The sequence below is a fragment of the Nelusetta ayraudi genome, unplaced genomic scaffold (assembly GCF_046127955.1).
Source record: "Nelusetta ayraudi isolate G7.1 ecotype Tasmania unplaced genomic scaffold, CSIRO-AGI_Nayr_v1 ptg000031l, whole genome shotgun sequence".
NCBI classification, from domain to species: Eukaryota; Metazoa; Chordata; class Actinopteri; order Tetraodontiformes; family Monacanthidae; genus Nelusetta; species Nelusetta ayraudi.
Window position 1 is genome coordinate 4,799,797 of NW_027466081.1, and position 27,259 is coordinate 4,827,055.

At 44.4% G+C, this 27,259-nt stretch overlaps 1 protein-coding gene and 1 long non-coding RNA gene across 2 annotated transcripts; one reads left to right on the top strand and one right to left on the bottom strand.

The window, feature by feature from the left end:
* fam124a (family with sequence similarity 124 member A) lies at positions 1-22,885 on the top strand. The gene is made up of 4 exons (XM_076031025.1): positions 1-124; positions 3,394-3,425; positions 13,535-14,304; positions 21,656-22,885. The coding sequence occupies exons 1-4, from the start codon at positions 60-62 to the stop codon at positions 22,472-22,474; spliced, it is 1,686 nt and encodes a 561-aa protein (XP_075887140.1). The 5' UTR covers positions 1-59; the 3' UTR covers positions 22,475-22,885.
* LOC142891470 (uncharacterized) lies at positions 16,654-17,612 on the bottom strand. Its single transcript, XR_012927278.1, has 2 exons — positions 17,310-17,612; positions 16,654-17,058 (listed from the first exon to the last, which is right to left on the bottom strand). It is a non-coding gene; the product is annotated as an uncharacterized LOC142891470 (long non-coding RNA).
* Positions 22,886-27,259: the final 4,374 nt, after the last annotated feature.

The window sequence follows — 27,259 nt, forward strand, 5'->3', positions numbered from 1 at the left end:
CTTTCCTTTTTTTTTTTTTTTTTTCATGTTTTGAACAATGCAGTTCGCTGCTGTGTTGAATGCATGAGATGGAGAAAACATCAGCCGAAGATGACTGCGTGGATTCAGGAGCTGAAACCGGAGGGTGAGTGAAGTGAATGAATGTGATTTCATCTGATTTCATAGCTGTTTGCACACATATTAGACTTACTTGTTTGTTTGCTTTGTGGGTTTGCAGGTTTTAAGTATCTATCTATCTATCTATCTATCTATCTATCTATCTATCTATCAATCTATCCATCTATCTATCTGCCGTATTCTACAACCATCTGCAGAGATAGCTGTTTCATCTTAGCCTGATGCTCTTACCTTTAATTAAGCCAGTGTTACATGTGGCCATATGGAGGAGGCGTGATCCTAATTCTGCGAGATGAATGAATGCCCTCTTCCCTCTATTTTCAGCTTCTAGATAAAGATGAGCCTCGGTTTCTCCTGCGGTATGTTGACACATGGCCGGAGTCTTGTAATAGAGCAGAACGTGCGTGTTTGTGCGTGTGATGTGGTGCCAGACCCCGTGACCCTTTACCACTTAAAGATTCCTCCTTTTTCCATATGTTTTTTGCTTGTTTGTTTGTTTGTTTTTGCGTATTTGAATAACTGCTGCCATTTTCACTCCTGAAAATGTGCAGCGAGTGAAACAGAGGTGCCAAATACAATGGTGGGCGATTGTTACGTGTCTGATAATAACAAATGCAAAATAAACTAACACTCTAAGGTGAGATGTTTTCTTCAGTGAGACGGACTTGTAGATGTTATTCAACATCAGCGCCTTCACTCGTCACAGTCACCTGGGGTGTTGCTGTTGCAGGAACTGTGAACCAGAACCAAACACTGTAATGCGTTTGACGGGGCTAATTTCATGGGGAAAAGCCGCCACATGTGTGCAAGTGCTGCTTTTTTTTTTATATCATGGTCACATCCTCTGGCTTCTCCACCTCACTGCACTTCCTGCTCAGCTGCCACTATCTACTTCCTGCTCTTATCAACCCAACTTTCAGCCGTCAATGCGGATGAAACCCTGTGTCACCTATTATGCCCCATACGTCGGTCAACACAGTAGAGATACAGTAAACGCAAAATATTTTGCCAAGCGGATGGCGGACACCAGAAATATTGAACAATGAAATAGTGTGCGGCTGCTCACACAAGGATGCGGCAACAAAAAGCGCAAACTGTCGCTTATATCTAAAGTTTTGGTGGATGGTTTAAAGATTAACGTAATTGTTTCTGCCCGATGTTGTGCATTAATTTGTCCCGTGCTGAGCTCAACTCATTTCAGTCTCTTTCCAAAACCACGTCCAACGGTGCAGCAAAGCATCAAATAAAAGCAGGAGGTTTTAAACAGCGGGCTAAGTACTTAGACTTATATGGAGTCGATGTAGGTAATTCATCACGTTACGCTACTCCACTGGGCTCCTGGATAAAAAAAAAAAAATAAAGATCAGAACATGTGTATCACAGGGGATCTTTAAAGCAACCAAAGAGCTTTACAGGAAATGTTCCAAAAACACAATCCATCATCCATCATACTGAAACATTTTTCTCTCACCGCGCAGTAACTTGGACACAGCCAGGAATAATATATCCCTTACAGCTGGCTGTCTATCACACCGATGCACTTATCCTTTTGTCTTTGTCGCGCCACTTTTTCTAAACTGGAGAAGAAGCAGCACCAACAGGGCAAATTGGGATTTGAACAGATTTTATATCACAATAGAGCAATTTAGAAAGAAGAAAAAAAAAAAAAAAGAATCTTCCACGGTCTGCGACCTTGATGTCACAACAATGGAATCTCCTAAACATAGCTCCATAAGCGCACATGTGGCAGTAAAATGCTAGCATGAGTCACCATTTGGAACAGTTATAATAAGCATAAGGATTTATTGCTCCATGTTTACTTTCCTCTCCTGCTACGCCCCTCTGTCCCTCCCCCTTCTACTCCCGCATCTCCCCGCAAAACCAAATGAGGGACAGCTGAATCTGGTCAGGCCCGCCGCACGCCCCACACGAACACCCCCCCCCCCCCCTTTTTTTTTTTCGATCTCGACCCTCCGTCGAGCCAGATGGGTTCAGACCGCACTCAGAACAGTTTGCGAGCGCGGCCGGTCCCGTCGCCCGTTCCAGCTTCGTTTTTGGGTTTTTGAAGCGCTTGGACGGAGATGAAGCAACGCGCCGCAGGCCAGAACGGGAGGGCTGGACGAGATGCGAAGCGGCGCTGCTGCAGGAGTGCCTTGCCAAAGGCGCGCACACACACACACACACACACACACACACACATACCCATGAGCACCATCAAGGCAGACCTGTGGTCTGAAGGGCTGCGCGGATGTTTCAATCCAGCGTTGAGCCGCCAGGACCTGCTCGGAGTTTCCCCTCCACATTTGTCTCTATCTTCGACTAGTTGGGATCATTTCTTCCCCCTCCGCAGCCGCCTCCACTCGTCAGCCCGCTCCCCCACCTTTCACTCCTTCCCACACTCACATCCATTCCTCCCGGTGTTAGTGAGATTAATGGCCTCCTGCTGCAGGAAGCGCACCCCTCGCCTCTCTTTTCCTGCTGTCCTGTGGCTGCTGGGGCCTTATTAGTTTAGGGAGGGAGTCAGAGGGGAGGCTGCGGCCCTAATGATGTCAGGTGATGCAGTGTGGCGGCCGAGTTTTCACGGATGGTATAGAGAATTATACCTTGAGTGCGGGCTACGTATGTAAGGCGCTGCTTGTTTGCTGTTTACCTTCTTTAATCGGAATGTTGTGGGAGCAAATCCTTTTCAAAGGAATATTAAGGCAAATGTGTGTCTTCTGATTTGCTTTGCCAATGTCCAAGTTCCTAATGCTGTAATGTTGTATATTAAGTTACTTGGCTGTTATTATTATTATAGAAAGAAATCGTTTGTATATAAAATATGCATCATTTTAATGGTTTTGTTTCTGGATTTTTTTTTTCTTTCTAATTAATTTCAGTTATGTTGGAAAGTTTTGTTCATTATAAATCTGGATAATTTAGAAACACAACCAAAAAGATCTATACGATTAAAATGTTTACGTCGTAGATTAGACTTGCCATAAGTGTTGACGTCTTAGTAGCGCTGCAGAATAGTATTCTTTAAATATCCCAGTGGATGTTATAAAATGGCAGCGTGCATTTTTGGTCAGCTTCCCAGCTGCTCCTCTCCCACTGTTTAGCCAGACGTCAGCGCTGGATTTGAAATAGAAGCGTGTCATCCTGTAAATCATGTCGACTGCTCTCTAACATAAACTCCTGTCTCCTCTCCTCTGTTTCTTGTCTGTCCTTCTTTCCTTCTTCTGCGGGCCCTGCGTTGCGCATCGCACCACCTCTCTTCCCTGTCGTCCTCTGCAGGTCTGATTACAGCCCTCTGTCCTCCACCAGCAGTAAGTGAACCGCAAGGAGACACACAAAGCTCCGCAAACACCGACTCGGAATTCATTCAGGACGGGGGTTTTATCTGCCTGGCACACACTGATAAAAAAAAAAAAAATCCACTCAAAAGGAAGGGATTGTGTGTGTGTGTGTGTGTGTGTGTGTGTTTGTGTGTGTGTGTGTGTGTGTGTGTGTGTGTTATTTGGCCCTTGTGCCCTCTAAGACCTATTGTAGATGCATCATATAAAGCAATGACACCTTTAACAAAAGTAATAGAGTAATAGATACAGATATATTTCAATTGTGCGTTCTTTCGATGAAACCTTTTCCTTAAAAATGACTCACCGACATTTTAGATAACCAATGTAAATATTCTCCATTAAGCACTACACGACTGGTGATGGAAAGGTAACATTTAGAAGTCGGGATGTTAACAGATAATCGATTATTGATTAGGTGTCGATTAAGAATTTAATCGATTCAATTAAATTAGTCGCAATTAATTTAACATTTTTTACACGGGTAGTTAATATCATTATGACAGTGTAGTGGCAGGAAAGAGCAATTCACCTGTAGATACTGCGATAATACATAATATAATCATAATACTGTATAACAACTTGTTAATGTGACCCATTAGAAGTCCACTTAAAGTCAGGGGATAAATGTTCAGGGTGTTTTTACTGTTCCCTAATGTAAAAATGGGTCACATTGGACCCTCAACATTATTCAAGGGTTTAATAATATTGTCCTTACACATTTCTTATTGTAAAATGTAGGTTCGCCACTTATCAATTAATTGTTAATCGATCGATAAGGTCAATCAACTAACGATTGATTCATTCATCGATAATTTGCATCCCTATTTGAGAGAATTGTTTAATGACTTAATTGGTGGATTTGTTACTTAACTTTGAGGGTTACTTTTACTTTTTGTGATACGTTTTTTTAAAGCTTCAGTTGATTTTTTTTAGTATGAAGTTGGCGCTACGCAGTTGAACATCAACTACATTTCATTGCTTGTGAGTTGCGAGTTCCACGTCAGCCTCCTTATGTTGTTTTGAGTTCCTGTGGCTGTTTCGGCACCCGTACTGACTGAACTCGATGCTTCACTGATGACAACACTCTGGCCAAATGATATGTGAAGATGTTTCCAAAGGTCATGAACTCTCTCCATTCTAATCTGCCAGGTCACCAGACCTTTCACAATGGGCGGATCATATCCAATATTAGCCCATTAATCTCGTCTGCAGGAAGCAGCCCCGCAGCACCACACCCGCACCGCATGCGCTCGTTGAATAAACAGGGTGATCCGTCATTTATCTGGTTAGCTCTTCTTTCCGCCACTGTTTCCTGGTTCCCGCACAGTATCAGATCAGCATCTGCCCGCCACCGTCTGCACGGGGCAGGATCGTAAGAAAATATAAACAAACACTTGGTGAGAGGAGAGATGATTTGGCCAGGGTGTTGCAGAACCGCGGTGGGGAGCGTTTGCGCAGAGTTCAGCCAAACACTCTCGCCAGAGCTCGTCGAGAGCGAAGTGAAAAGATCTCAAGCAATGTTTCTGTCGCAACTAAAACTACTTGTTGAATCTTTACACTGAAAGCTGGACTTTGGTGGATTCCTCCAGTCATTTTCCTCTGGAATTAAGCGACACATCCGTAGACGATGGGCAAAAAAAATCAAACAGTTTACCACCACAGCTGATGGGAACGGACGGGTCCGAACAGATGTATGGAGACGGCTGTGTTTTTAAAGACACGGACAGCTCGTCTGTCCCAGCGATGTGTGTGGCTGCGTCCCCTCTGCCCTTCCATGTGTCTGAATTTGCGCCTGCCTGCGCGTTCGCTGACAGGTCCGTTCAGTGGAAGGTCCAACCAAGGCGGATCACGCCGCGTCTCCGCAGACGTGTATTTTTAAGTTCTCGCAGAGAGCGTACACATGTTTACACAAGTGGTTGCCAAAGCCTGACCTTTGAACTCATATCGGACCTAAGCCCCCCCTCCCCCAGAGGCGGGCTGGTCCGATGCTGAACTCTTCTGTGACCTGTTTTAGATCATGTGGGTGTAATAGAACCTAGAGGAATTCAAGGCGATGAGCCTCTGTTATGAAACTCTGTCAGTGTGCTTGAATCTAAATTTAACAGGCATTAAGTTACCTTCCTTTTGTTCTCAGATATTGAGTTTATGGCTGAGTCGCTAGACCGACGCAGTGTGTAGTCAGACATTCAGCAGAGTGGGGTTTGCTTTGGTTCGAGTCTTTAGGTGGGAAAACAAATTCCCAGTGATTCACAAATTCAAGCCATTCTTACGTCGGTATGAATTGACACGTAAAGAAATTGGAACAAACAAGAGCTCATATTATTCGCCAGTGTCGATTATATGGATGACCTATGATGTCTGTGACCCGAGGAGCTGCGTAGAATCCAGGCCATCATTTACTTTGCTTGATTTACCTCTCAGAAAATGTTTTCAAAGCTGGAAATCAGCCCTCTGTGACATCACAAAGAGCCTTGACGCCTCTGACAGTTTTACCAGGAAGCTAAACCTGGCTTTTTAGTTTTAAACAGAGGGCTAAATATGCTGTTTTCTGAAGCTCTTTAGGCTTTTTTTTTTTTTTTGAAGGATTAATTTTGCAAGGTTGTTCTCCTGTGATGGGAATAAAAAGAAACAAATATCTAAAAATATATATATTATGGGATATTTAGTCTAGGGAGTTCAACAGGATATATATTAAACTTACACCATTTATTTTTTGTTACCTCTTTTCAGTGCTAATGTTGTTTAATTAATTAATTTTATTTCTTATTTGGCGTTCCTTTTCTTTCTATACGTACCATTGTTTTTGTAGTACGTCGAGTTAAAAGGAAGAAAATGGAGATTTGCCGCCTCAGAAATGGGAAAACAAAAGTTTCACCCCACCCAGAAAAACACTTGAACCTCACTTCCTATTGGTCATTGCAGCTTAGCATCCATTCAGTCTGAATGACCTGTGACCCTGACCCCAATGGGTGTGTGTGAGTGCACGCACATATGCGCAAAACAAAGGGGGGGGATTGCTGCCAAAGTAATGAATGTCTTCTTTGGGCCACGAGGACTCTGAGGTCAGAGTCTAACAACACAAACACGGCGCACAGACACGCAGACACAAATTCTGCTCACCGAAAAACGCACGTTGGAAGGACGTAAACGATTTGTCTGGCTTTCGTGCCCGACAGACGCGCTGCGGTTGTCTGTGTCACTGGCAGATGCGGCGTCGCAGATGTTTACAGCGCGGACGGACGGCCTCCTGAAAAGAGAAAACTTCTGATGAATGATGGAAGGAGGAGAAGAAGATTTTTCAGGTTGCGCCAAGCAAAACAAAGACTGAAAAAGATTTCTCCAAACAATGGGGGTGTGTGGATAAACTAAATGAGGAACGGCACACAAGGCAGCTCAGCGAGTCTTTTGTCCAATTGAAATCTATGGAAGATTAATAATCTGAAAGTCCAAAAAAGTAAAAAGGAACCTGGCTCGAGGCATTGGTCTGATGGCAGTGGGGGTGTTCCCAGGGATCAGGCCCGTCACCAGCAGATGTTGGTGTCTGTGTATTCTGGTGAGTGATCTAAAAAAAGATTTCAGTGGCTTTGCTGCCTGTTTAATAGGCACTTTTTCAAGTCTCGCTGCATTTCCTTAAGTTACGTCTCCATCCATAGAGGCATTTTAAAAGTCTCAGTGGAATGAGTGGACAACCATCTGTCTAGCAGCCAGCTGCTTATTCGTCAAGGGCGGCTTGCAGTAGCCACTTCTGCAAATTTGGCAAGATGAATTACCAAAATTCCTCACTTGAAATCCCGGGAATAAATAAAATCCAGTGGAAATTTGTTTTTAATTATGCTTTTTTTCCCCCCGCGCCAACAAACCATTTCTTGCACGACAGCACGATGCCGAATTGTATCTGCAGCCTTTATTCTTCAGCAGATGTGTCTGGCAGCTAAGAGCCTGTCACACACACACACACACACACACACACACACACACACACACACACACACAGCTCCTCCATCCAACATCTCACCCCCAACCGGCGCTACGCGTTTCTCCCCGTCGCGCTGCCATAATGTAAAACAATCCACTGGGTGAGACCTGCGCCGTCCGTTAGCCTCGATTCAAACATCACCAGACGCTGCGTTTGTAACGTCCGGCGCTGCCGATTTAAAGGCAGACAGCCGACGGATTCCCAGGTGCGGGACGTGCTTGGCTTTGCGTTGACTTCATCCGCCTCTGATGCAACCGTTGGACGGCCAATGCTAAACTGAGAGGCCAGGACTGGAGCATTTGTGCTTCAGTTAGCCATTTAAAAAAAAGAAAAGGGGGCCACTGTCTGCAGCAGCGGAGGTCCAAATCACATTACGGTGGAGGCACGTAGAAAATGTAAAAAAAAAACAAAACCTCTGCGGAGGGTTTGTAGGACATCACGTCGCCAAACCACCGCAGCGAGGAAGGATGGGGCGTGTTTTCCCCTCGCTGGAACATCCTTTATGTTGTCTGCGCCCTCTGCAATCACAAGGAGATCATTTTCTCTCTCTCTCTTTTCTGCAGCCCCCACTTTCCTCTAAACTGTAGTTACACGTCCAGGCCGCACAGAGACATAATTCATACATAATGCCTATAATCCATCATAAACAGGCACGTGATAGGAAGACGCGAAAAGCCCGCAGGGTGGCTGCGAAGTGTCGGTCTGCGCTCCGAAGAGTCGCCGACTTTAGCAAATGAGGGTGTAATGCAGACCACACAAACACATGTGGAGCGTGCACTGGGTTTAAAAATCATAAATACGTTTTTTTTTTGTTTGTTTGTTTGTTTTTTTAAGTTTGTTATATAAACATGACTATGGTTTTATCGTTTCATCTTTTGGAACATTGTGTTTTTTTTTAATATACACTTGTTTCCTGATGACATGGAGTTAAATCATTAGGAAAGATATAATTCAAGCCTCAAGCTCGGCCGCTTTGAACGACAGCAACGTGCGTGTCCGATTGGACGCTGAGAAGTCCCGTGGGTGGATGCTGAATCTCTGGCAGCCGCGCCTGCCGAGGCTTTTTATCGTAATTAGTCTGAGTATCTCCGTATGGATTACAAACGACCTACAACAGACAGACACTCGGTCTGCCAAGCACTTGCAAGTGAGGCAGGCTGGGATTTTAGTCCTTCCAAATGTGCGTCCTTCAAAATAAAGTTGCATCCCACCCCAGAAATGTAACAATTCTAATGAGTTCAACGAAGAAGTTCCACCTGTCATCCGTCGCTACAGGCTCTTCACGTTAACAACTTTTCGGGCCGCTCTTCTCCCAAGCGTGGATTGTGTGCTGTCAGCAAGTCATTAACACGCCGTGATACTCATTGCATTGTTTAGACTCAGCACTCCGAGCCCGGCGGGCTTACAATGGGGTTAAAGTTTTGCGGTTTGGAGTGGTTGAGCTGATTCCTGGCACTGTAAATCTCAACGAGGACCATGTGGGATCACGGTTTGGCACGAGTCAGCTGCCTCGTCCAATGGGATGCGAGATGTGTTTGTCACTGCAGCGACTTCTCCGTCTCACTTTGTTTCATTCGAACCCCTTTGCAGAACAAGGGTTCAGAAGTGCGGACATTGATCGGTCACGACTTATCAGCGCTTCGTCTCAACGCATTCCAACTTGTGACTTCAGAGTCACAGATTATCTTAAACTGGAATGAGATCATCGGGGCCTTGAGTTGTAACGCTCTTGTGATCTCAGTCACTTGGTGTCTGGTGATCATAAAACTTGATCCAAACTGTTTGAAGGCAGTATTTTCCTTCCCCTTGTGTGATCAAAAAAGAGATGCCTATTATACTGCCCCCTGTCCTTGGTCTCGGGAACGACAATTCAGTCACTTGCAAGAGAAAAGAAGCTTTTTGCTCTTCTTTCAATGAGTGAATGTTCTCCAGTTCTGACACCGTGACCGCACTGCAGCATCCATCCTGCATCAGCCACCATTATTCACAAGCTTGCAATACAGATGCGTACAGACGTGGCTTAAAGGGATGCTTTTTGCACTGAAGCTCGTTAGAGAACATTGCTGTGGTGAATCCTGCTTAATGCAGACAGCTTTGCTGGTGTACACTGCCTTTGGTGCCTTTGGTAATTAATGGTGATTTAAAATGAAAAATACTTCTGTCCATAGACAATCAAGAATTCCTATTTTGAGTTCTTTCGGAACCTGCGAGAGTTGGGACTTTCCTTGCTGTCTCCTCACCAGACGACAAAAGCGGGGCCCCTTCATCTCCAGTTCCCTTCTCTAGTTTTTCTGTCCCATACCGAGGGCAAAGCCAGCTAAAGCTGGCTGCCTCTCCAGACTTAGCGCACACACACACACACACACACACAAACACACTATAGTAGAGTTTTGCCTCTAATCACTCTCATATGTGCCGGGGGGCCACGAGAAGGCGTGTTGTTTTATCTCACGTCATCGTCTCTGCGTGTGTGGCTACTAGCATGTGTTGCCGGTTAGCACTTTGAGGCAGGGAAGAAGTTCAAACTCTGTGAGTGTTGGAAACGGTCGAGCCACCTACAAATGTGCTAACCGGTCTTTTTTTTTCACTCTGTGTGTTTGTTTGTGAAGTGTGTTTGTGGTCAGCGTCAGAGCATCCGACTCAGTTTGAAGACTCGGGCGGATTAAGAGCTTAGAGGCGCTCTCCTCCAAAGCCCTACACACAAACCCCTTCATTCCCTTCACAAGATTGGGGTGACTTAATCTCAAGTTTGTTGTTCTCCTCCCCAGCTTCCCATTAACCCCTATTGCTGGAGCCCCCATAATGTAAAAATGTGTTGAGTTTTGGAGTGAGTGTTAAAATTACAACTCTGTTGCGTTTGGCTGCGGAGTGAAGGCTGTCTTGAATTCGTAACAGTCGCAGTTTGGCAGTGCACTGATTTATATTTTTAATACCCATGTGTTTTTCTTACAATTACATCCAATAAAATGTCTTTGCCCTGGAATCAATTTAAGTGTAGTTCAAAATATAGCATCAAATCATAAAAATGCGTGTACATAAAACATAACATTTCACAGTACCCCTTTTTTCTTCCTTCTCAGTGTATATTTCAATATTAGCCTGGCTGGCAAAGTTCCCCATTGTATTCAATTGATGGTCAGGAACATATATGTTTTTGGAAATGCATAGGCTGTTTCTATTAGCTTTATTTACCAATTTTTAGTTGGTGTTTGGTAGAAGACCGAGGCACAAAGGCATATACAAAGTCAGCCGTCCTTAATAAGACAGAAATTAACAACCTGGTTTGATATTGAAATTAATTTGACTACGTAAGAGCAGAAAACTGTGGAAACAGCCAGACATGTGTGCGACTGGACCGGACTGCGCCGGACGGTAAATGCAATTAAAGATCCCAGTCATCCCTATGTTTGGTGTCTTGATGCCTCCTATATGTCAGGGAGACAGACACTGAGTCTAATGGGATCAAGCAGCCGTTAATGAGAGTGCCGCCTGTGTGTGTATGTGTGTGTGTGTCGGGGATGCCTCTGTCCTCAGAGGAAGCTTAAATCTGCAGCAGGTGGGTCAGTCTGACCCACATGGGGACAGTCATTGTTCACTCTAGCATTTGACGCCATTTCGCAGGGTCCCAAAAATCATTTACGATTCCATCTCAATCCCATCAAATTTGTTTCATAATTAAGTACAGTATTCCATTTACTTTCTCGCCCAGGTTACCAGCTACGCCACCTGACAGGTTGGCTCCGCCCTCTGAGTCACCTTTTTTGGAAGGTCCAACAAAGCATTAGTTTTAGCATGACGCTTAAAGCCGGTTCTGTGAAGGAGGCTGTAACCACTGGGCTAAATATGCTGCTTTCTATAGTGTTTTGGCGACAGTTTATAACAGGAGCCGCTTCTGTGGAGTACAGGATGAAAATCAGCATCATGATAATGAATAATGAAGGTCATTTAAAGAAATTAGGGTCATTTTAAATAGAATGAGTGACATGTCAGACAATTGAATTTTTTTTCTTTTCCATGCTGTCAATGTCATTGTCTTCTCGGAATATTCTTTTTCATCCTTGTGTGACTTACGCGACGTAATGGTGACCAGTCTTTGTTGGTTATTATAAAACAAAGTCCTACTAGCGAATGACAGATTTTTTGTGAAAATCTAAATAATTCTCTTAATTGCACTGAACGTTTGATTTTTCTTTGATCTCGTGTCATGTGGCTTATGTGGTTACGTTTCATCAGGCTAGGTTTCATTGCCCTGTAGAGTTTATCCAACCAGAGGACTAGTGCATCCTCTATATATACACACACACACACACACACACAATCTTAATTTCATTCCAAAATAAAGGTTTTGGAACAAAGTGATAACATCATTGCATAAAAAAACGTACCTCTGGTCAAACTAAATTGCACTTAAGTCCTTGAATCACATGCTTTGTCGTAATATTATTAAAAGGCTTGGGATGATTTAATTTAGCCCCCTTCTTTTCTGCTGTTATTCTTTTAAAGGCCATCTGGGAGCACTGCAACCGGACCCACAGAGTTGTAAAATGTCACCTGTTTGGTCAAAGTAGAAGCTGTCTTTTGGAAAAAAGGCCAATAGAATTCAGGGGGAGCGATCCAACCCCTGTTGCCACAACCCCCCCTCCCCCATTTAATTTAGGGATTCTGGCCAAAGACCTTGACGGTGTGCTGTGCCAGGGACTCGGAGGGGAGACTGTGTGTCCTTTTCCCTCAGCCCTGTCTGCATCAAAGCAGACATTAATGGGACAAAGCCCATTTAGGAACTGCCAAAGACCACCAGAACAGTTCTTCTGGAGGGTTGGTGGAGATGTGGCTCAAACGGAGGCCTGACGCGAGAGTCGCCGCAGAGGTTGCGGTTGTGTTGAACCTGACTGGGTTTTTCCAGGTCAGGGGTTGAGGGGGAGGCCACACCTGAATGCACCGCTTCTGCTTGCGCCCTGAAACATTCCTCCGGGCTTCAGTAATGACCTCCTAATGGCACTAATGAGCCTCCGCGGAGGAGCCCAGCTCCGTCGGAGTCCGGGGGGGTGGTCGGGGAGGGTGGGAAGAAAGGTAAACATAGAAAATTGGCAGATGGACGGCGTTCGTGTGAGAGTGACAGGAGAGTTTTGTTGGAGGAGGGAGGAAAGAGGTGGGAGAACAAAGAGGCAAGAGAGGAAAGAGAAATAAACCACTGTGGGGCTTCAGGAGATTCTAATTGGTTAATACCATGGTTGACAGTGTTTTTTTAATATCACGGCATCAAGGTGGGATTATTTCCCAGTGTTTTTTTTTTTTCAAAACTTTTTTTTATACTAATCTGGCATCGGCGCAAAAAAGTATATCGTACAATAAAATATTAAAACAGATACTGAACAGTTAAATATCAACCTTTACGTCAGATGGCATGTTCTAAAAAAAATGTTACTTTCAAAGGTTGGGAAGAATATTTCAGAATCTAAATCAGGCGTGGATAAACTAAACTAAACCGGGGGCCATATGAGGCCCATTAAGATTTTTAATCCGGCCCACCAAACTTGAAGAAATTATATCAATAGTAAGTCAGTCATAAAATAGCTGTATTGCATCAATGTTTTCAGTGTTTTAAGAGTCCTTTCAATAAAGAGCTAAACACTGTGGGGCTTCAAAGAGCCTTTTTTTGTTGCAACGCTTTTGTTCATTTTCAATAGTCATTAAAACACATATTTTCCACATGTACAATGTTCTGGGTGGTTCCAAGTTGTTCTGGGGTCCGTCTAGGTGATTTTAGGTGGTTCTAGGTGATTCTGGTGGTGGTTCTAGGCCAGACATGGGCAAACTATGAAACTACAAACTATATTTTTCCCTCCTATGAGGTGGGTCAACAAAATACATCCATCTGCTGCTGCTACGGCCCCCTCTGTCAAAATTTAGAACCCATTGTGGCCCACCAATCAAAAAGTTCTCTTACCCCTGATCTAAATTGAGATTGTGCTGTGAGTTGATGGATAGACTGATTGATGTTTTCGAACAAAATCCAGACTGCTTCTTTCCAACTCGCTGAATCTCATATAGTCTTTCCCTTTCCTGCCGTCCACCCCTCTGTCCTCATCTACTGTATGTGGAGGTGAGTTATCCATGGGCGAGCTCCAGGACCCCTTCCTCGTCAGCATCCACCTCATCTGCGACCCCGGCGAGGGCGACTTCCTGCAGCGCGCCGCCGACTTGGTGCTGTCGTGGGTCCACCCGGAGCTGCAGCTCTTCAGGGTCTCCGAGCGGGCGTCCGTCTCGCAGCCGCGAGCCCGAGCCAAGCAGCACCCCAACGGCGGCCTGGCCGCGCCCTGCCAGCCCGCCGTGGCCGTCATCCTCTTCCTCCAGGAGGCGTACGGCGGCGAGGAGGAGATCCTGATGCTGCGCCGCGCCCTTCAGCGGCCGCCCTGGCGCTACCACCACACGGAGAAGGTCAGCAACGGCCGGCGGATGCTGCCGCTGGCGCCCTGCAGCCAGGACTTCTTCACCCTGTCCCCCGGCACGCCGCTGTGGGCCGTGCGGCAGGTCCACTACGGCAAAGAGATCGTGCGCTTCACCATGTACTGCCAGCACGACAACTACGCGGACATGGTGAGGCTGTATAAGCTGCTGCTGCAGCGGCGGCTCGCCCAGAAGAAGGAGGACTTTTGCTTCTTCGTGGTCTACTCCAGCCCGGACATGGAGATCCAGCTGTCCTTCAAGAGGCTGCCGCGGGGCCAGAGCCCCACCGCGCTGGAGTCGGCCGTGATGGAGGTGAGGGTGCGGGACGTCGGAGCGCTGGTGCCCCTCCTGCCGCACCCCTGCAGCCCCATCAGCGAGGTTCGCTGGCAGACGGAGGACTACGACGGAAATAAGATCCTGCTACAGGTGAGGATTTGTTTTTGTTTTCACTGGGTTTCTTTCCAGTTCATCTAGATTTGACTCTCAAGGATGATAGACAGATAGATAGATAGATAGATAGATAGATAGATAGATAGATAGATAGATAGATAGATAGATTCATGTTTACACCAGCTTGACAAGGGAATTAGTGTAATAAAAAGAATGAAATGTGCTAAGCTATAGTTTAAAGAGAGATGAAAGTACAGTATAAAATAAAAATAGAAATAAAAATAACATTAAAATAAAGTAAAATCCAACACTTCCTGAATAATAATATATATATATATATATATATATATATATATATATATATATATATATATATATATATATACATATACATATACATATATATGCATATATAAACACACACAGTTATAATTATTTTACATTGCAGTTGTGCATAATGAATATTGAACTGTGAAGAATTACGTGTCCAGTGTGTAAGATTAAGTGGCACAAAAATGATTGCAAAGAAAATGAATCACGTTTTGGCCAAGCTGTCGCATTCCCGTTGTAAATTCGGTTTCCCTTTACATCGTCAAAATTGGGCCAGTGAGCACATGCAAATTTTGTTTTGGTCAGTTGTTTTTTTTAAATGATAATGATAAAATGTGGAAATAATGTGGAATACCACCCCCACTCCACTTGAAGTACTTCTGACCCTCAGATTAATCAGAGGACCTCCACCAGTGAGACTGTTGGGTTGCCAAGTCTCCAGGGACAAATTACCCACCAGGGCTGAAACGAACCCTGCATTTACGCGGCCCGCAGTGGCCTCGCTGTAAACAGCCCCATAAACGAGCTAGCAACACGTAGGGATGAAACTAATTGCAGTTTTGGGGAAAAGCGAAAACAGGCTCCGTTTTCGCAAGCCTCACAAACAACATGGAAAGCATAACACGAGTTGCTAGTAGGCCACTTAAATCAATTAAATATGTGATTTCTGGCCTCGAGTGTGTTTGCACGCAGCCCGTTTGGTCAGGCGTATGATCAAAAGCGTGAAAACAACGGCAGAAGGAAACTCTGAGGCATGTCTCTGTTAACTTTAATAACAAGAAGAAAAAAAAACAATCTGAACTCCAAATACCACCCAGTGTATGACGGGGTACTTGACATGAAGTGGGTTGTCCTCTTATTGTCGGAGGCCAGTGCACTGTGAAGAATAACAGCCATAAATGTTAAATTATTTCAATTATTACATTTTGACCTGTTTTCAAAGTCGCATTACATTGCAGTTAGAGCTTGGAGATAATTTTCAATGTTCATTCATCAGATTGAGTCCAATTAAAAAGCGTCATTGTCTTTGTTCTCAGCCAGAAGACCGCAGTGGTTTGCTTGCTCCGCTTACAAGGGAGCAAAACAGTTCTTCGGTCGGGGAGAAAAAAAGCAAACAGATTTGGAGAAAGCGCTTCAGACTGAGGCTTAAAACAAGTTCTCCTGCCAAAAATAACTAACTCACACATGAGGCCTGGTACCAGTTTTGAAAAATATAAAACCCAGCACGAACAGACGTGTCTCATGTCTGCGATGTTGGACTCACATGTGGCTGCGAGCAACCGTGTACAAATTTTTACGTTACGTTAACGCAAATCTGTATAATTCGGACAATACCCCGTGTGTGTGTATACATACAGTACATAAGAAATACACAGTCTCACTCTTTAAGTCGACCACACATGCTCTTACAGAGGGCTGCTTGTCTTGAGGGTATCAGTTTCAGAGGGGATATGTGTCCGGCCAGTGGCAGATAAGCACTTTTGAAAGTTCAAGCCGATTAAACAGCCCTCCATTACTGGGATTGAAACAGCTCTGAGTGGAAACAGTGAGCTAATCTGGCATGACAACTGAACATATTGCATGATTCCAAACTGCCACCTGGTCCATGAGTGTGAAGGCAGTGGCGAAATAGGCTGTGTGGGCTACATGGACGTTCACGTCACTGTTAAAGATACAAAAACGTTTAAGACACCTGCAGTTAAAATGAGAACTTTGGCTAAAACGTGTTTTTCCCAATATAACTCCCCTTACCCTTCTCAGCTTACACTATGCTGTAGGCTTTCCTAACTGTAACTGTTAAAAAAGAACTTTTTTTGTACAAGTTGTAGTTAATCGTAGCAGCTGTTTCCCTTACTGCCCTTTTTAAGACCTCGTTAAGACTGATTGTAATTTCCCAACCCGAGGCTCCATTAAAATCCTCTAAAAAAAAGGTTCCATAATCATACCAGTGGGACTGCTTTACACGATTAGACATCTAACATGCTCTGCAGCTCTCTAGAAAATGCCCTCTGTTAAAGTGGTCACGTTCGCAGCACTGGGTTCGTGATGCAGACAGAGGTTGATAGCGCAAATGAATGTTTATTCATTGAAAAAAAAGAAAAATTATTATGATTTGAAGACGAGGGCAATAGAGGAAGGAGTTGTGGAAGATCAAAGCAGGTTATATTAAGGAAGATGGCTGGTCACAGCAGAGCGCAAGCCGAGAATGAGAGGAAACTGGGGAGAAAAAATATACAGACAAAATCAAAAACAGTTTCATCAACAAACAAAAAAAAGTCTGGAGTTGTAGTGAAATGTTCCAACAGAGTCTCAACTGACAAACTGGCAAAAGCTGAGACATCCGATACAATGCAGGAGGAGGTGAGTGTCGTCAATCAGCGGGATCAGCGGCAGGTGTGCAGAATGCAGCAGGTGTTTGGGATTATGCTAACGATCCAGTCGCAGCCAGCTGTCCTTAATCTAAAGGGTAAAAATACAGCTAATATCTAGAAATCTCACTGACAGGCCGCAGACATTATAAAGTATTGGTTGAGTAAAGAGGGTTACACTTAACTTTTCTTTTCACATGAACCTTTTCAGGCAAAATGTTTTGCCTATACTGTTGAAATCTAAACATCTCCCCCTATAATTTCACATCCTGGGTTTTAGCTATGAAATATACACACCAAAAAACAACCGGTTGCCACAAGCTTACTGTTTTCCCAACTCACAAAATGTCCTAACAAAATTTGAGGACGTTGCTTTGTCACGGTCGCATCCGAGGATGACCTTGCTCATCCCACAACAGAGGAGCGAGGCTCCGATCGCCATCAACGGCCTCATTACCCAGCACCCCCTGCTGTGGCTGCTCCCCGAGCAATCGTGGCACGTTATCCTCTCAGGAAACAGGACTGGACATTGTCATTTCCCATTAGCGGCCGTACAACGCGCAAAATAAGAGCGGACAGAACTTTCAGAAAATATTGTCCAACCCGCAGCACCACTAGGAAGCGGGCCCCTCCCTGGAGCGTCGTTCACATTTTAATCAGAACCTCGCTGCCTCTGTCATCTCTGCGCAGGAGAGATAAGGGCGTTTATGACCACCCCGTGGCTCGGGGAGGCAACGAAAATAGGGAAAGTGAGTATGAGAGGGAAAGAGGACAGGACAGATTGTAGCGCTTAGAGAGCCCAGGCAGAAAGAGGATGTCGGTAATAAGACTGGGGAGAGACACTGAAAACACTGTGGCTTTGTTACCCTAACAGACGTCTGGACAAAGTCGACCGTGAAAAACACACGAGAAGCAGAAAAAACCCTTTGCGCAAATGTAATATAAAACGAGTATTTATTGAATGGTGGGTTTTTTTGGGGGGGAGGAAGGAGCTTGCAAGTATTCCTTTTCAAAATAGTGTTAGCGCTGCCAACAGGCTGGGTTTTCAGCTGCAAGGAAAAATGCCAACTGGTGCATAAAGTGAAACAGGAATGGACATTGTTCTCCCTGGCCGCTCACTGGCCTCAGGCAAAATGGAGAACAAGTGAAATCAGAGAGGAAACGCAGCTCAGAAGGACCAAACAAGAGTCGGGAGTAAATCCGGTGTTATGTTGAAAAATGTTCCCCTGTCACTGTAGGATTGAAAACTGCTTCATTTTCCGAGAGATATGTCAGGAAGTAGGTTTAAGGTATTACATCACGGTGTGTGTGTGTGTGTGTGTGTGTGTGTGTGTGTGTGTGCGCGCACGCTCTTCCTGGCAACCGCACAAACACGCGAAAAAACACAGATTCAACTCTTTTTTTTTCAAGCAGAAGCTGAGTGAAGAGTATTTATTTACTTTGCTAATCCTCTCTGTCCTCCCTGTGAGCTCCCCAGCAGTGAGATAAGTTCATCTCTTTCATTCGCTTTGCTTGCTTCACTTTTGTTCACTGAAACACACAGTTGTAATATCTCACTGATGCCCGTACCATTCATTGGCCACTCCCCTCAGCCAGGTGTTGGCTCCTCCCTATTAGCTTTTGTCTCTTTCCAAACACATGGTGCAGTGAAGCGTCAGTTTTAGCATGAAGCTTAAATGCCACATTTCTGCTAAAGGCTATAAAGACAGAGCTACATATTCTGTTTTATGGTGATGTATCGAGGTCTATGAATTATCTATTTTGCAAGAAAAGTGCAAATGGGTATGAAGTGGGACCTTACAAGTAGCAATTTTCTCAAGTGAAAACACCCCTCTTGTTAACTAAAAAAAAAAAAAAATGCTTCTTCTTCTATTTGCTGATGACATTCTTCAATGCATTCGTGGTGTCAAAGCTGACACTACAAGCCGATGAGTCAGTCGTCTCCTGCCCAACACTTGACCGGAGCAACCGTTTCAAACGTTTTGCTCCGTTGATTGTCTCTCAATCAGCGGAGCGCTCACTCAACGAGACAATCACAACCAGGTGTCCCCTCACAAGCAGTTAGCTTCAACGAGCTGCATTCTGTCACCGTTGAATGTCTTCGTTCGGTAGTCGTACTGCAAATTTATTGAATTTAACCAACACATTTGTTGTCAAAAGCCTTAATCGGACTGAAGGACTTAGAGTTTTTAAGTCAGAAACATTTCGGGAATGTCTGTGGTCAGATGGTCAGTCCGCCGCTCCGGTCCCGCCTGAAATATCTCACTTTTTGGATGAGTTGCATGGTCGCGAGCACACTCAACACAGTCATCTCGCCTGACTGGCATGACTTGCGCAGGAAGCTCTGCGATTTTGAGGCACATTCCCAGCCGTGGCAGAAATAACACTGGAGTATCTTTTATAGCACTCTCTGAGTATTTTATTTTTACACCAAAGTCTCTTTTCCTTGCAACGTTCGTACCTTTAAATTTATGCAGGTTTTTGTTTCAGGCCTCGGAACCAATATCCTGGATTTCATTACACGCCTCTGTTTTGCTTCACCACAAGAATTTTTCCAACCTTCTAGGCGTGCCAGTCAGCCTCTTCTTCTTCTTCTTCTTCTTTTTTTTGCTTCTTTGTTCATCATAATTTGCAACAATCTGTAATGAGGTCAGCCCCGCTGATGTCGTAAATAAAGTCTCGACAACTTTTCCAAAGGATGTGATACTCATCGACGCTCTGAACATGTGGAAGTCGGCACACGTCGCTCCATCACGGCCCCTGCGCGGAGACAGTTGCCTTGAAGGTGCTGCGCAGAACGTTGATTTGCCCCTGCTTGTTGCTGTATTTCAGCGGGGGGAATACGGAGAATCGATCAACATTAAGTGGAGGAGGTAGCGGCGCGTTTAGATGATGATTTAGGTGACAGAGGAAGGAAGCAAAGAGGAGAAACCCTTCCGACAGGACGGCGAAATGAAAACGGGCTGCAGCTGACTTACATGTAGGTGGGGGTTGAGTGTTTTCCAGACCTGTTACTGTGTGGATGTGTGTAGGCAGGTCTCCTGTTTCCTGAGACGGCGGTCTGTAAATTGAAGTGCAATACATAGAGGGGCTCTGCCTGACTGACGCTGATGATTTCTCCAGCTGCTGTTGTGATTCACGGAGCGGCCAGACTGGAAATGGAGAGTATGAGGGGGCGCGCTCTTTAATGAAAAAAAAAAAGCACGGGGTTCCCTTGTACACCTTTTGTAGTTCACTTTGCTGCTGGCACATCATTTTAGAAGCCCCAAGGGAGCACGGCTTGAATATGAGCCGACATTTAAAACAAGTTTCCTCGGAGAATTAAGCTGACTGGAGTCTATGATGAGTAAAAACAAACACATCTTGCTTTTTCTTTCATGCTTAAGCCAAGTGTAGCCCGTCTTTTTATTCCTATATTTATTTTCCTGTATTTAACTATTTATGAGCTTTTTTTTTTTTTTTTAACCTGGGCTGTACAAGTATAAGAAAATATTCATTTTAAACCACAAATTCATCCTGATAAATGTCATAACTTAAAACTTGGTACCACATCATGGATTATTGCAACAATAATCTGTCAAAACTCTTTCGCCGAAGCAACTTTTCACAAATTGTGTGCTAAAACGCACAGTCCTGAAATCAGTTCTTTGGTATGGTAAAAGAAAAAAGAAAAAAAAACAACCACAAAATTAAAACAGCACTGATAAACAAGGGTGCCAGGATTTCATCTGTCTGAACTATGAAGAATTACACGTCTGTCCAAATTCACTCTGAACATAAGGCTTTTGTCACTGCAGACGTTTGGTTGTGTAACGGCGGTAAAAGCACACTTGTAATCAATCACAGTAATAAGATCTGCGGTCCTTTCAGATTACCCAGTTCCAAGGACCTCCTATTCTGTGCGCTGGCTCGCTGTCACGGCTAACTTTACACCCTGGAAGCGTGCCAGTGTTAATGTTATTCTTTCCATCTGTACATTGAACGTAGCTCTCTGACTGGCTTTCTTCTTTAGAACTTGCCAACAAAGACTGCAGCTTTTATTTTGTACGACAGAATGTGTGTAAAAAAAAAAAAATATATAGAAACATGCATTTAAATATTTTGGCAACAAAGTCTAATTTTGATGTTTGTACTTTCTTGGTTCTGTGATCAATTTGAGATTATTGATACTGTAGATCATGACTAATTTGTTTCTTTTATAAACGTTATAAGAGAATCACACTACATTAAATGATTTGTGTGTTTTTTTAAGATATCCTTAAGTGCCAACTAGATAATTTAGACTTCAGCTGTGAAATCTCGCTCGTCAATTTCAAAGCTCCAACTGAAAGCATTTTGAATGTTGCTCGGGGTCGCACTGGATTAATTAACTACTGCTGGTAGTTGCTCATTAAAGCCTAAAAGGACCAAGAGGAAACATAACAAGCAATTGCACACTGAGCTGCTGTATTTAGAAAAATTAGTGCAGATTTTCAATGGCTGTAGTTTTAGTTTTGTTGCCCCTTGCACCAATAGAAAGCCTCAAACTGTTGCAATAGTGAAAATAGTGGGAACACATTTAATTTATCTGGTGCAAACTTGTTGCTAACAGGAGCTGTTTTCCTGACATGAGGTTCTTGCTAACTCAGGTAGAATAGCCAAACAAAATGCACTGTTCTTAAGTTTATCCTTTTTTTCCCCCTGTTCAGGTCCAAAGCTCCAACTTCAAACACCAGCACGACCCCTGCCACATATCCTCCGCAGTCAGCGGACCATCCTCGGCTCCTTCCACCTTCGCCCGGAGTGGCACCAGCCACAGGAACCGCCGCCAGCACCACCGGGTGCCGTCCCGCCTGAGGGTGCAGCGGAACTCCCACTCCATGGCCTGCGAGGAGCCCGAGGAGAAGGAGCAGTGGAGCGACCAGAGCCACCCGGACAGCTGGAGGAACCAGTGGAGGGGCCACCGGTCGGGCTCCCTTTTCTCTCTGCCCAACCTGGGCACCGCCTGCTCGCGGTCCACGTGCTCCTCCCCGGGACCGCCCGCCAGCCCTCACCACAGGAGCCACTCCCTCAACAGGAGCTGCTCCCTCGTGCCTCCCTTCCGGCTCAACGTGGACGCTCTGATCGGGGCGGAGGAGACCAACGTGGACACTGGCACCAAAGTGAACCCGGGCGGCAGCGTGGACCTCTCGGTGGTGTCGGCGTACATAAAACCCAGCCTGCCGCAAACCTCCCGGCCGCTGTCGGCGCCACCAGAGGACATGGGCCCCTCCCACTCCCCGGGTTTTCCAGAAAACCCCTACAAGGCAGCCACTCTGGGCCGGACTCCAAGCAGCCCCACCAAGAACGCTCCCTCTGGCTGTCTGTTGGCCTTCCAAGTCCGGAGCGGCAGCGTGACCACGAGCGCCGCTGCGTCCCTGAGCGACATTTCCATCAGCCAGTCGGACACTTGCAGCATGATGAGCACGGCCATCGAAGAGGCGGACAAGTTGGAGGAAGAGGATGAAGACCAAGAGTTCTACATTTGAATTTGCCATGGCAAACTTTGGGACTCCATATGGCCTATGGACTTCAGGCTCTACTCTGCCTCCTGGTGTCTGATAGTTAAAAAAAAAAAAAAAACTAAAACGACAGGGACATAAACTGGAGCTCAACAAAACTGTATTGGATGTTCCGATGTAGCATGCATGTAGATTGGCTGTAAATCTCAGGTTAAGCAAATGAAATTACAAGTTCAAGTGACAAAAGTACATAACAATGTAAAAAAGAAACACGAGGCAGCATTTTTTTTTTTTTTGCTCTGTCACATTTACCTAACACTCCCACTAAAAGGTAACATTTAAGCTATGCTTCTCAAATTTTTATTTATTTTGTGTTTACCTTGCAATTTATGTCAGAGTATTGTGTGTACAAAATAAACCTTTTTACATGTATATTAAGCAAGCGCAGTGTGAAGAAGCAGTCTCTGCTGGGGGGGAGGGGGAACAAAGTAGCAGACTAAGTTGTTTCTCATCTCATGCTCAACTCATGAGGGCTTGTGGTCATTAAATTAAATTAGAGGATATGAGTTAACCAGTCAGTCAGTCAGTCGATGGCTCAGTGTGGTCCCTGATTAGTGCTGGAGGGAAATGGAGTTTGGACTTTACGATGCAAGCACTAACCAAAAGCAGATGACAAGACAAGTGCCGAGGGCCGCTTAGAGCCACAGAGGCAAGATTGTACTAATGTTGCCCTCTAGTGGATTGGAAATGCATGTATTAACTTTTTTTTGCCTGCAAGTAAATGCATAAATTGTCAACAAACTTCGATGGAGTCAGAGATAAAAACAAAACAAAAACTGTTCCAGCAGCAATAAAGTAAAAGGCCAGCATGTCATGTGGCATGAAATTTAATTAAAACAACAACAACAACAACAACAACATGCATTTCTAAGGTGGCAGCCCGACGTCACTCAGATGACGGCTTTAAATTAGTTTTACTCTGACGTCACAGTTCATGCAAGAAAAATATGATTTATGGAACATCAAAGTACAGAGAATGGAGCTAAATCCTATAAAATAATACATTTAGAGTTAAATTAGAATTTTTACAATCGGTAAAACATAATTACAATGCACAATTGGGTGCCAATCAACCACACAGAATATTTTTTTTTCTAAATATATCAATACATTTAGTGTTGAGCAACCCAGGTGATTCATGTTATTTACTGGGACAGAATACCATAATAATACTGTTCCGTATCTGCTGATGCAGGTTTATCGCAGCTACACTTACATAACTGGAAAAGGCACGCGTTCCTCTCTCACATCGCCACCTGCAGGTCGTTTATCATCATTTAGGGTTGTTGTTTTTTTTTTCCATGTTGATATACCAGACCATTATCTCAGGTTCAAATTGCACCATCTCTCTCATTTCTTCTCTCTAACGATAGATGTAGGCACAGCACTTCTAGCTACAGTATTAAAAAAAATATATATATATATATATATTTTTTTTATTGCAGAGCAGTTTCTCAATCGGTTAATCTCGATGAACTTTCGAACAGATCCCAGGACTTTAGAAGCAGCATCCAGATATCTCAGCGCAGCATTGCTGACATCGAACATGTCTCAAGGAAATCTTCTCTGTCCGCAATTGCCTGTGAAACTTGCCTGTTTCCACAGCCTGAATGCTTTAACAGGTGTGCGTCTGTCTGTGAGGTCTGCACACACTAAGCGAGACGGGAAGTCCAGTCCATACTGGCTGTCATCGAAATGTGCCTTGAAGTCCTGCAGTGGAGGCTTCGGCAGCCAACCGACCGACTGTGATTAATAGTTTCATGTATCATTTCCCATTGTTTCCTCAGATGTTACGTGGTTACACACGTCTGGGGGGAAAAGATCTGGCCCGCAAGACGAGATCCGCAGGTCACAGAGCAAATTTGTTTTTTGTTTTTGTTTTTGATATTTTAAGATGAAAAAGTGAATGAAATTATCCTGCAAGAAGCAAAAAGGGGGATCCTTGAGGAGTAGTCAGTACATTTTCCCATGCACATACCAGTCACAGCGCATGTCGACTTTCATAACACCACCCCCCTCACCCCCCAACAGGTCTGAATTAGAACTGCAGGTAAACACGCCTGTTTAAAAATGAAGTTCCCAGATGTACTTTTATTGTTGATTTTTCACATGAAACCCGAGTATACGCTGGTGTTCACGTAATGCCTGGAAAGCACCAGATGGTGCTGTAGTGACGGAAACGAGTAAACAAAGAGAATCCAAAAGCGTCCAAGACAATTTGACAGTCTCCTGCAGCCTCCAGAGGCTTGTTGCACCTTCTGAGGATTAAAATTCTGGTTGGGGATGTTTTGGGTTTTCCCCCCCCCCCAAAAAAAAGAAGAAGAAGAAGAAGAAGAAGAAGAGATGCCTCCATTTTTTTGTAAAAAGAAAAATGCCTATTTCCAAAACAGTGTGTTTTAGCAAACTTTCCCTGAAAGCGAAGCCAGGAAAGTGAAGTCAACGATAAATTTGTGTCATTTTGGGAGGATTTATTGACAGGCAAGAAAAAAAATTGAAGTTGTGAAAAAGCCTTGGTAAAATAGTATTTTGCACAATATGTACAATGAATCAAACTATTTCTTAATCATTTGGAACTAAAAACAAAATCAGACAGGGTAAACAGTCCAATCTGCTTATTGTCATTCTTCACAATAGACAAACATTCACGCAAACTCATAAAATATCACTGCATTGACTCTAAGCGCACGTTCCGTGCACCCTATTTCACATTTTAAACACGCCCTCTTCATAAGCCTCTGTCTTGTCATGTTGTGACCGTATGTGAACCTTTTTTTTCTTCCCATGGTTTCCCCAGAGCCGTGCACCGGCGAGGCGAGGGCCACATGGGACACGTCCCCTCACGTCGCCCCTCTCCCAGTGCCAGCACTAGTGGCTCTAATCCGCCGTGGCGTACCTGGCAGATCGCTCTGGCGACACCGGCTCACAGCGCTGCTGGCGTAGTTGCAGCCTGGCCCGGCCCTGCGCACCAGCATCCCCTCTAATCTCTCCCCCGCCTGAACTGCCCAAGGAGCCTGAGGAGAAGTAGGCCACTAGAGGTGAAGCCAAATGCCTGACCGTGGTCACTGCGTCGCTCCCAAACAGCTGTCCAGTGGAGCTGGATGCTTCTACCTTTCCTTTCCTTTCCTCAGTGTTTTTCACTTTGTCTCCTCTTCGTGGCCTCCTTGACTTTTTACAGCGTCGTGGTTTAACTTTTCATACGCAAGTGAGTACGTTTTCCAGCGCAGTTGAACATGCTTTTAGAGTACGCTTCGGAAAGATGAGACTGACCTACATTGACGATCCAAATTCTCAAGCATTCAGCTCTCCGACAGGCAAAACAGCTTCCAGCAGCATGTCGTCATTGACACTTTAAGATGAAGTCGCAAGTAGCAGCAGAAGAAGCAGAAGCCGCTCCAGCGTGCCGGCAGTCGGTGTACGACAGAAACTTCAACAGTAGCAGAGCTTCCAGTAAACATAGTGAGGTTTTCAAATGTCAAATAAACATACGTCCGGCCAGCACATGTGCATACTCAATCATAACAGCTGAGAACAAAAATATCAGATAGGTCTGATCATGAAAATATTTAGTTATTCATCACTTAGTTTGCTTTTGTCCCCTCTCCGTTGCCTTGAATTAGCTTTAAAATGGAATGTTCATTACATGCAAATCCACACATACTGCTTGTCTAACACTGACGTGAGTCACAACAGTGAGGCTGGAAAAGCAACAACTGACAGACGAAGACTTCGTTGGGTTGGAACATAGTCCCAAGGAACACATACAACCTGTTGAGAGTCTCTCAAAACACTTTCTTTTGTTCCCACGATCCGACGTTGTTCTCAAATGGACAAAGTGGCGTCAAGCAAAAAAAAAAAAAAAAAAAGCCCCTGTGATTGTAAACTTCCCTCCCCTGCGTCCATTGTCACTTTCCCTCTGCGAGGTCAAAGGTCAGGTGGTGGAGAGAGGACCGAGGTGAGCTCCGTGAATGGAGAGCCTGGGGACAGTCTCCCTGAGTAAGGGATTAAGTTGCTGCCGTGTGGGGCGAGGCGGAGGCATCGCGGAGTCACACAGGCGCTCATCAGCGAGCATATTTTGGTATGGAAGGGAAACCGCTATGGAAGGAATATTTATAAGCTCTTTGACATGCACAGGCACATGTTAGGTCTTAGTTGTTAAAGATCCCTGCCGCACATGTCTTAAAGGTCCCATATGCTGCAAGATTCACTTTGCCAGTGTTTTCTATTAATGATTTGTTGGTGAACCCACCAGAAATAAGACAGCCCATCCTTTACTTCTGTGTCTTTCTCCACTTTGCAGAAAGTTTCTGGAAATTTGCCCTGTTGCACTGATACAAAGGTCAATGGTGCCTTTAAGAGACAACACTACTTGCCAAGTGTTGGTTCTATCCTTTGACCACCTTTCAGACCCCGTGTCTTTGTTCCCTTTGAAACATGTGGTGGATCCAACATAGCCTCAGTGTTAGCAAGAAGCTAAAACCCATCATTTTTACAGGACGCTGTAAACAGAGGGCTAAAATACAGTTTTTCTGGAGCTCTGCAGGTTTTCTAAGATAATTTATCAAGGAATATGATATGAATAATATCAATATGAGCAATTTGTATATATATGTGTGTGTGTATATAATAGAATATATATTCATAGAATATGATTTTTAATCCATGAATAACATATATCTGGCATTGTTGGAGAACAACTCTGAATATGTTTTTTTTTCAAAAGGTCTATTTAAATAAAATAGAAAAGCTATTACA